We start from the raw sequence: 11644 nt of genomic DNA on the forward strand, positions 1-11644 counted from the left end.
TATGATAATAAATTATCAGGTGTCTTACTGATATACTATATACTTGTAGAAGTTTTAGTATTATTAAAAACTGGCAAATAGTTAAATTGTAAAAAGGTTTGATTAAACAAATCAGTGATGTACACTTTTAACTCTGTAAGGTGTCTGCCTTTGAAACTAGAAGCCATGGGTTTGAGACCTCCTGGAGACAGGACCATGTTTCCTCATATGAAACCAGTATATAATGGTTAGTTCCATCAAACAAGCTTTAAACGTTCTTCACATTTGAGCTAAAATAATTAATTGACATGTTTGAATAAATGGTCTCTAAGTTTGATTTGTGTTGGATTGCTAACACGTAGTCTATTGAATGCAAAAATGTGTAGGTACCATAAGCATGTACACAAATATCTAGTTTAAATTAATATGTCTGCCTTCCAGGACTTGAATTCTCAAAATCTGAGGTCTGTAAAACAAAGCTGCTTTCCATATTATAAGGCAGGCTGTTAATTTCAAAAGTTTTAATTTCATCCATATATTGATGTAGAATTTGTATTACCTATTATATACTTTTCATACAAAATAGAATGCTTATGCCTTCCAATGTATACATATGTTATTTTTTGTTTTATTTACAGTCAGGAGTTGGTAACCAATGTATTATTGGCAGATCATGGTTTCCAGATTACTGCCCTTGAATTTATGCTAAATAATCATGATGATAAAGAGAAGGGAGCCGTGGGGGGTGTAAAACCATTGAAGGAGAAACAGTTCGATTTTAGAAATTGTGAGTTACCACCTTTAATCATATCGATATTGTATATAATATTATATTTGTCGCATTGTTTAATTACATTTTTTTACCTGCATGAACTCAAGAAAAATATCAATTATTTATTATGTCTCCCCCACCTCGGGGGGAGACATATTGTTTTTGCCCTGTCCGTCCGTCAGTCCGTCCGTCCGTCAGTCCGTCCGTCCATTCTTCGTTTCCGGACGATAACTAGAGTTCCTTTTGACCTACAGCTCTCAAACTTCATAGGATGAATGGTCTTATTGAGCAGATGATCCCTATTGTTTTTGGGGTCAGTAGTTCAAAGGTCAAGGTCACAGTGACCGTTGGTCAATTTCTCGTTTCCGGATGATAACTAGAGTTCCTTTTGACCTACAGCCCTCAAACTTCATAGGATGATTGGTCTTATAGAGCTGATGATCCCTATTGTTTTTGGGGTCAGTAGGTCAAAGGTCAAGGTCACACTGACCGTTGGTCAATTTCTCGTTTCCGGATGATAACTAGAGTTCCTTTTGACCTACAACCCTCAAACTGGGGGGAGACATATTGTTTTTGCCCTGTCCGTCCGTCCGTCCGTCAGTCCGTCCGTCCATTCTTCGTTTCCGGAAGATAACTAGAGTTCCTTTTGACCTACAGCTCTCAAACTTCATAGGATGAATGGTCTTATTGAGCAGATGATCCCTATTGTTTTTGGGGTCAGTAGTTCAAAGGTCAAGGTCACAGTGACCGTTGGTCAATTTCTCGTTTCCGGATGATAACTAGAGTTCCTTTTGACCTACAGCCCTCAAACTTCATAGGATGATTGGTCTTATAGAGCTGATGATCCCTATTGTTTTTGGGGTCAGTAGGTCAAAGGTCAAGGTCACACTGACCGTTGGTCAATTTCTCGTTTCCGGATGATAACTAGAGTTCCTTTAGACCTACAGACCTCAAACTTCATAGGATGATTGGTCTTATTGAGCAGATGATCCCTATTGTTTTTTGGGGTCAGTAGTTCAAAGGTCAAGGTCACAGTGACCGTTGGTCAATTTCTCGTTTCCGGATGATAACTAGAGTTCCTTTTGACCTACAGCCCTCAAACTTCATAGGATGATTGGTCTTATAGAGCAGATGATCCCTATTGTTTTTGGGGTCAGTAGGTCAAAGGTCAAGGTCACAGTGACCGTTGGTCAATTTCTCATTTCCGGATGATAACTAGAGTTCCTTTTTGACCTACAACCCTCAAACTTCATAGGATGATTGGTCTTATTAATCAAATGATCCCTATTGTTTTAATGGTCAGTAGGTCAAAGGTCAAGGTCACAGCGACCGTTGGTTAATTTCTCCTTTCCGGATGATAACTAGAGTTCCTTTAGACCTACAACCCTCAAACTTCATAGGATGATTGGTCTTATTGAGCAGATGATCCCTCTTGTTTATGGGGTCAGTAGGTCAAAGGTTAAGGTCACAGTGACCATTGGTCATTTTCTCATTTCCGGATGATAACTAGAGTTCTTATCAGTGAGGACATTTAACTATTATTGATATATCAGTGATATATCAGTTGTCTGGTTTTATATACTCTGTTCTTTTATCTCCATTTCCATTCCTGTTTCCATTCACAGTTATTCTCAGCAGTGGGGGAGACATGCGCTTTTTTACAAAAGCATCCTCTAGTTAAACTGCTTTATTTGCCCTTCTTTGAATTGGAAACATTCCTTTTGACATTTTAAGGGATTTAAATATGAGCTACCAGCACTAAAGGGTGTGGTCAGACAGGACAAACCTGCTGGCAGACCTGGATCTATGCTGCTGGTGCCACAGATTACAGAATAATCAGTTTTGTTACTAGCATGGTAAGGATTAAGATGGTGTGATACTGATCAGCCCTATAAATTAAGACATGGATACACTATATACATAAGCAGTAGGTTTTGCTAGCCTGTACATTTTTGTACTGTCTGACTTGTCTGTATACTGTTGGCAGCTAAATTTTATTATCGTTATATTCGCATCTCAAATATACCAATGTTTACTCTCAACATTCAGTCATTCATACAAAAATCAACAGGATATGGATTGGTATATATATTTGTTTGTATTTTATATGTTGAAAAATAAATTTTAAGTTAGGTGTATGTTCAGTCATATGTTAACTTGCTTCAGTGGTTAAAATAGATAAAATGAGCCGCACCATGACAAAACCAACATAATGCGTTCGCAACCAGCATGGATCCAGACCAGCCTGGGCATCCACACAGTCTGATCAGGATCCATGCTGTTCGCTATCAGTTTTTATACCTGTTATAGGGTTTGTAAGCTAACAGCATGGATCCTGATCAGACTGCGTGAATGGGCAGGCTGGTCTGGATCCATGCTGGTCGCAAACGCACTATGTTGGTTTTGTTGTGACACGGCTCATAAAATGATGAACACAAAAAGGATTCCATCACATAACTTCTGTTGTTTTCTATATATTATTAAAACCATTATGTTATTCTGAATGTAACACATAAATGTGTTAGTACATGAAAATAAAGTTGTACAGGGATTTCATTGTTGACAAAATAAAAAATAAGTACAGTACTGACCTGGTAAAACTGCAAAGATGTGTGGGCTGGCCCGGGTCTATACTGGTGGCAATTTAGGCTAGTAGGATAAAAATTGAAAACAATTGTAATTCATGTCAGAATTATTATAACTTTGATGTCATCTTGTAAAACCAGATTTGGTTTATTTTAATATTAACTATTTAATTTATTGTCAAACAATCAGTGCATTACATGACCTGAAGGTGAACATAAAAATGTATAGGTCAGTGATAAAAGTTTGTTGATGACAACAATTATCATGTTTTTGTTAACAAACAGTGGAGGGTTTTTGTTTGATTAGAAGTTTATCTTTTGTTAATCTTTTGTTGACCTATTGTTTTATAGATTATTGATCATTGGTTTATCAAAGGTGTATTGTGTGTATAATTATGCTTTAACATTTTGTGTACTTTAACTCTATTATTTGAATATTGTTAACATGTTAATAACCTTTTGTTAAGTTATTGTCTACATAATTATATATTTACTTTCTTGTTGTCCTAGATGAAGAAGTTAATGAAGAAGAGATAGGAAATGTGGAAACTTTGATCTCCCACCTACGTGATAAACAGTCCACGTTTGTACGGCAAGATAGTGAAATCAAGGATGAAGACTTGTGCCAAATATGTTATGCTAGAAAGGAGACAACAGGTTTTAAACCATGCGGACATCAGTCCTGCAGGTAAATTACTTGCGATACTTGACAAATAATTATTGGCTCTAAGTATGGTGCAAAAAATGGTCTCAAACAGCTTGTCTGCACCATAACTATCACCCTGGTGTAATTTCAGATAACCTGGCACAAATGTTCAACACCATGATATGGGGTGTGGCGCACAAGAAACGTTTAACTAGATCAAAGGTCAAGGTCTTACTTTTAAGGTCAAATGCAAAATAATGGTCTCAAACAGTTTGTCGGCACCATTACTCTATCACTAGCTGGTGTAATTTCAAATAACCTGGCACAAATGTTCAACATCATGATATGGCATGTGGGGCAATAGAAAAGTTTGACTATATTAAAGGTCAAGGTCATACTTTTAAGATCAAATTTCAAATAACCTGGCACAAATGTTCAACATCATGATATGGGGTGTGGCGCACAAGAAACGTTTAACTAGATCAAAGGTCAAGGTCTTACTTTTAAGGTCTAATGCAAAAAATGGTCTCAACAGTTTGTCCGCACCATAACTCTATCACTAGCTGGTGTAATTTCAAATAACCTGGCACAAAAAAATCAACATAATGATATGGTGCACAAGAAACGTGTGACTAAATCAAAGGTCAAGGTCATACTTTTAAGGTCAAATTTCAAATAACCTGGCACAAAAAATCAATATCATGCGACAGCATCTCACATGCAAGAACTGATTGACTAGGTCAAAGCTCAAAGTCAGATGTGACAGCGAACTTGATATGTTGCCTTTGGGCATCTAGTTTTTGGTTGAGTTTTATGGCACAAGAACACAGAAGAGATTATATGGCAACTTCCCAGCTTTCCTGGTGGAGAAAGACCTAGTGTGCCCCACAGTGCATTATTTCATGCACAAGCAGGCACCATAGTAGTACATGAAAGAATCCCAGGTTGGATATTTGGTGAATAACTTAAACTTGGTCAGTGTTGTAATATGTTATAACTCTATGTAGTATTATGCTTTTATGATTGTATCTTTATTTTTTGTACTTTTCACATTTCAGGTCATGTATAAACCACCAAATGTTGATCAAGAAAGAATGTTTCTTCTGTAAAGCAGTTATTACATCAATTGAAGATCTCCAGTCAACCACCAAAGTCTAACAATATTAAAATGTTATAATGATAAACAATGAAATTACTGAATGGTTTATTGGGAATAATGACTTAAGTTATGACCTAATATTAGTTTATAATAACATTTGAATCCTTTTCCTAGATGTAGGTACCCAACACTCCTGAACAAATGTCCTGCAAATGGACTTCATTTTCACTGAACTAAATACATATGTACACATGTACATTATAAATTACAGATAGAACTTTCTCATACTTTGCTATTACAAAAATGCAGATTTGAAGAAGAAAGGTTAAAGTTATTAACTTATTTGTTAAGTGGACATGATTCTAGTTTGAAAGTTTTCAAATACTCGTTTGTATTTATGATTTGATATTTGTATCATAATTGTTTATTATCTTCCCACAAATAACACTGCCATGTACACCATTTATTATAAGGATACTAGATAGTAATGAGAATATGCTTTTTAGCTCACCTGAGCTTGCTCAGGGTGAGCTTTTAGGATCGGTGAATGTCCGTCGTCCGTCGTCCGTCGTCCGTCCGGCCGTCCACAATTTCTTGTGAACACTCTAGCGGTCGCATTTTTGCCTCAATCATCATCAAACTTGGTCAGGATGCTTATCTAGTTGAAAGCTCGGATGAGTTCGAACATGGGTCATCTCGGATGAAAAACTAGGTCACAAGAGCTAAAAATAGAAAAACCTTGTGAACACTCTAGAGGTCACATTTTTGACCCAATCATCATCAAACTTGGTCAGGATGTTTGTCTAGGTGATAGCTCGGATGAGTTCGAACATGGGTCATCTCGGATGAAAAAGTAGGTCACAGGAGCTATAAATAGAAAAAACCTTGTGAACACTCTAGTGGTCACATTTTTTGAACCAATCATCATCAAACTTGGTCAGAATGCTTGTCTAGTCAATTGCTTGGATGAGTTCGAACATGGGTCATCTCTGATGAAAAACTAGGTCACAGGAGCTAAAAATAGAAAAACCTTGTGAACACTCTAGTGGTCACATTTTTGACCCAATCATCATCAAACTTTGTCAGGATGCTTGTTTAGATAATAGCTCAGATGAGTTCGAATATGGGTCATCTCGGATGAAAAACTAGGTCACCGGAGCTATAAATAGAAAAACCTTGTTAACACTTTAGCGGTCACATTTTTGCATCAATCATCATCAAACTTGATCAAGATGCTTGTCTAGGTGATAGCTCGGATGAGTTCGAACATGGGTCATCTCGGATGAAAAACTAGGTCACAGGAGCTAAAAATAGAAAAACCTTGTTAACACTCTAGTGGTCACAATTTTGACTCAATTGTCATCAAACTTGGTCAGGAAACTTGAATAGGTCATTGCTTGGAATAAATCGAACATGGGACATCTCGGATGAAAAACTAGGTCACATGAGCTAAAAATAGAAAAATCTTGTTAACACTCTAGTGGCTACTGTTGTGATCCAAATATTCTGTTAATTGGTCTGAAAGTTTTTTTTGATGATTTCTAAGTCAAGATCAAACATGGGTCATCTTGGATGAAAAACTAGGTCACACCGCCCAAATATGGAAAAAACCTTGTTAACATTCTAGTGGTCACATTTTCGACTCGATTATCATCAAACTTGGTCAGGATGCTTGTCTAGGTAATTGCTTGGATTAGTTCGAAATCGCATGTGAAACTAGGTCACCGGAGCTAAAAATAGAAAAATCTTGTTAACACTCTAGTTGCTACTGTTTTGATCCAAGTATCCTGGAAATTGGTCTGAAAGTTTGTTTTGATGATTTCTAGGTCAAGTTTGAATATGTGTCACCTGGGTAAAAAACTAGGTCGCACTGCTCAAATATGGATAATCCTTGTTAACACTGTAGTGGTCACATTTTTGACTCACCTGTCATGAGACTTGGTCAGAATGCTTGTCTAGGTAATTGTTTGGATGAGTTTGATAATTCAGGTGAGCGATCTAGGGCCATCATGGCCCTCTTGTTTATAGTTTCTGTATTTATGTTCAAATGGGATATTTTAAAAAGGGACTCCACTGAGCTTTTTTGACATGACAGGACGGAAGTGGGAATAATTTTTCGAGATAAATGTTCTATTTGATGAAAGTGTGTGCAAAATTTGAGATCATTTCCTTGCTCTGTTTTTCAAGAATAGTTCATTTGTAAAAAGTGACCCAAAATTGAAAATTGTTGCAATGCTTTTAACTAAAATCTGATCAAGAAAATCTCAAAAATATTATTCTAACCATTTGTTAAATATTTTTGCATATCTGTCTCTGTTGCAGATCTATGTATGAAATTCAAATTTATGTGTTAAGGCCATTAAACCACAGTGGAGTTCCTTTAAAGAATTGAAACTTTTATGACTTGACATGATAATTTTCATGATCGAGTTAACACATTGTCAGACACTTACATATTTTTTGTCATCTAAGTGCAGTAATGGGCTAACATCTCTTAAATTTCAATAGGCGTTAATCCATTACTGCACTACAGTAACAATTTATTTATCATTTGAAATAAAGCCTTACAAATCTAAACATTTTTTTTTGTATGGATTAAAAAGAACTGAAATTTTATTTACTAATTGTTTCTAAATGTAGATATGATAAATTTGAATTGTTTTAATTATTATTACAAAATGTCAACAAAGTAGTGACATATTTTGTCATTAAGCTCTGGGCATTTAATTCATATAGATCTGTTCAAAGTGTTCACCTACATGTATCACAATGTTTCACATGTCTTCCTTATGAAAAAAAAGTTTGCCATGAAATTCCCCGGTGTTCATTTCAAGAGAAAAAAAAATAGATGTCAAATTGTTCATAGACAGTGGGAGATAACACCATCATTTCAACTGATACAGAAAACGTACCCACCAATTTGTCCTTAATACGTGTAAAATAGAGGCAAAGATTTATCCTGTTAAAACATTTTATCAAGCTGATCTTGCTTTTTAGCTCACCTGAGCTTGCTCAGGGTGAGCTTTTAGGATCGGTGAATGTCCGTCGTCCGTCGTCCGTCCGGCCGTCCGGCCGTCCACAATTGCTTGTGAACACTCTAGCGGTCGCATTTTTGCCTCAATCATTATCAAACTTGGTCAGGATGCTTATCTAGTTGAAAGCTCGGATGAGTTCGAACATGGGTCATCTCGGATGAAAAACTAGGTCACAAGAGCTAAAAATAGAAAAACCTTGTGAACACTCTAGAGGTCACATTTTTGACCCAATCATCATCAAACTTGGTCAGGATGTTTGTCTAGGTGATAGCTTGGATGAGTTCGAACATGGGTCATCTCGGATGAAAAAGTAGGTCACAGGAGCTATAAATAGAAAAACCTTGTGAACACTCTAGTGGTCACATTTTTGAACCAATCATCATCAAACTTGGTCAGAATGCTTGTCTAGTCAATTGCTTGGATGAGTTCGAACATGGGTCATCTCTGATGAAAAACTAGGTCACAGGAGCTAAAAATAGAAAAACCTTGTGAACACTCTAGTGGTCACATTTTTGACCCAATCATCATCAAACTTTGTCAGGATGCTTGTTTAGATAATAGCTCGGATGAGTTCAATTATGGGTCATCTCGGATGAAAAACTAGGTCACCGGAGCTATAAATAGAAAAACCTTGTGAACACTCTAGTGGTCACATTTTTGCATCAATCATCATCAAACTTGGTCAGGATGCTTATCTAGTTGATAGCTTGGATGAGTTCGAACATGGGTCATCTCGGATGAAAAAGTAGGTCACCAGAGCTAAAAATAGAAAAACCTTGTTAACACTTTAGCGGTCACATTTTTGCATCAATCATCATCAAACTTGATCAAGATGCTTGTCTAGGTGATAGCTGGGATGAGTTCGAACATGGGTCATCTCGGATGAAAAACTAGGTCACAGGAGCTAAAAATAGAAAAACATTGTTAACACTCTAGTGGTCACAATTTTGACTCAATTGTCATCAAACTTGGTCAGGAAACTTGTCTAGGTCATTCCTGGGAATAAATCGAACATGGGACATCTCGGATGAAAAACTAGGTCACAGGAGCTAAAAATAGAAAAATATTCTGTTAATTGGTCTGAAAGTTTGTTTTGATGATTTTTAAGTCAAGATCGAACATGGGTCATCTTGGATGAAAAACTAGGTCACACCGCCCAAATATGGAAAAACCTTGTTAACATTCTAGTGGTCACATTTTCGACTCAATTATCATCAAACTTGGTCAGGATGCTTGTCTAGGTAATTGCTTGGATGAGTTCGAAATCACATGTGAAACTAGGTCACCGAAGCTAAAAATAGAAAAATCTTGTTAACACTCTAGTTGCTACTGTTTTGATCCAAGTATCCTGGAAATTGGTCTGAAAGTTTGTTTTGATGATTTCTAGGTCAAGTTTGAATATGTATCACCTGGGTAAAAAACTAGGTCGCACTGCTCAAATATGGATAATCCTTGTTAACACTGTAGTGGTCACATTTTTGACTCACCTGTCATGAGACTTGGTCAGAATGCTTGTCTAGGTAATTGTTTGGATGAGTTTGATAATTCAGGTGAGCGATCTAGGGCCATCATGGCCCTCTTGTTTTTTAAACCCATATTTAGATTTTTAACACCATTTATCAAGCTGCAATCAAAAGTAATTAGACTTTGCCACTTGTATAGAGCCTGGTTAGTCTGTCACTAAAGCTGGTAGTTATATGACTTTAACAGTACAATATGAAAAAGTATGCTAAAATTCTGTCCATATGATTGTACACATCATCTGCATATCAGCCTACTATACTCTTAATATGGTCATTTGTTTATCCTTTATAGTTCTTTCATAGCATTATTTGTGAAAGTGCAGAATTTAATTATTTTTGAGTAAAATACTGAATTCAATAGGGCAAGTACATTGCTGTCAAACCTGTATTGGACAAAGTGCCTGCAGAGTTTGATATAGGTTTTGTAGCTGTGTACAAGTCCAATGGAATCATAGTTCCAGAGACATAGATAACATCTACATCTCTGATTGCTCTCAACAATTTTTAATGACCTCTTTATTTCTAATTTTTGGACAGAACTTTGTTATTTCATGTACAGTAGAGACTTTATATGGTTTTATTACCCTGAAAATGAGGCTAAATTGAATGTGATATGTGTTTGATATAGATATTTTGGACTCTGAAAATGAAAAAAGGCTATATATGGGTATGATATGCATTTGATATTGATTTTTTGGACTCTAAAAATGAAAACGAGGCTCTATAGGGTATGATATGCATTTGATATGGATTTTTTGGAAACAAGGACAAATTAAACAAGGACAAATTGATAAGATTGGATCCAATACTGATTTTTGTTGGATTATCACATAGTTCAAACGTTAAATGTTATTTGGTTATATTTTGTTAGGTGTGTAATGAATATGTATATTAAACTATATATACTGGGATATGTTTTATATCTATGTAATATATAGATATTGTTTACGTGTATATATATGGCTCAACTAGCTTGTTTTTATATGTAGAATAGTCTAGACATTATGATTCACAAAGTGCCAACTTCGATTGTTTTTTTATATACTTTTAACAAATAGAAGGGTATAATAGTAATTTAATGTTTGCTTTGCTTATGAACTGTTTGTTTTCTGTATATAGTATATATTATTTGTTTAAGAATACAGTTTGATTGCTAATTAATAAAAAAAAGTGCTTAATGTTACTTATCTTGCGTCTCTTTTTGTCTTCTTTACTTACAATAACAGCAGGTAAGTCAAGGATGTAGAGTTTCTGACCCTTCCCATTAGGGGGGAGGAGGCTTATAGGAATCATTTTGTCCGATCCCATCCCATTTTTGATACCAGTAGAGATATAAACTTGAAACTTAGCATATCACAATGCAGCTGTCTTTGTCAAGTTTCATAACTCTGATAGTTGGCTTGACAGAATTATGCCCCTTCTTATTAACTTAGAAACTGTCCTGAAAATCTACCAGAGTGGCTATATAGCTTTATTATTAATGAATAAATTGTCTTCATATAAAGACACAACAAACCTTTGGAAAGTTCCTTCAAGTTGTTGAGACTTGCATTGACGTTGAGTCATAAATGACCTTGACTTTCAAGGTCAAGTAATTGATTTTTTGTGCTGTAACTGGCTGCCTCTTTCCATCTAGGGAATCAGTAGGGATATTAACTTGATATCATGCAATATCACAATGAACCATCATAAAATATAGGTCCATTTTCATTTGGCTTCAGAAAACTTAATTTTCAAAAAGTAATGTAGGGCCGGGGTATGAATCAACCTTTGGTGACAGTTCTAGTTAAATAAGTCGGCTATTGTTTGAAATGTTTAAAGCAGCACTTATAGTTTTTTTTTGTACCTTCGAAAATTGAAACCTGTATTAAATATCTTGCCTTGGATGATTTTTTAAAAATACTTTATCATTACAATTTGCAATAATTTTTTTTGCTACTTTTAATAGCAATTGGAAGATAATCTTTGAAGGTCTGATGTATACTTCCACGAGTGTCTGATATCA

At 35.7% G+C, this 11644-nt stretch overlaps 1 protein-coding gene across 1 annotated transcript in view; it reads left to right on the top strand.

Annotated features, from left to right (window-relative positions):
* Window positions 1-10822, top strand: part of LOC132726520 (E3 ubiquitin-protein ligase RNF123-like) — a 50770-nt gene extending 39948 nt beyond the window's left edge. The window contains exons 35-37 of the mRNA XM_060711852.1: window positions 618-766; window positions 3847-4024; window positions 5041-10822. Coding sequence (XP_060567835.1) covers window positions 618-766; window positions 3847-4024; window positions 5041-5140 — 427 coding nt within the window. The 3' untranslated portion in view covers window positions 5141-10822. The remainder of the gene's footprint in view (window positions 1-617; window positions 767-3846; window positions 4025-5040) is intronic.
* Window positions 10823-11644: the final 822 nt, after the last annotated feature.

This window comes from Ruditapes philippinarum, unplaced genomic scaffold, assembly GCF_026571515.1.
Source record: "Ruditapes philippinarum isolate M1 unplaced genomic scaffold, ASM2657151v2 ctg346_1_1_1_1, whole genome shotgun sequence".
Lineage (NCBI taxonomy): Eukaryota > Metazoa > Mollusca > Bivalvia > Venerida > Veneridae > Ruditapes > Ruditapes philippinarum.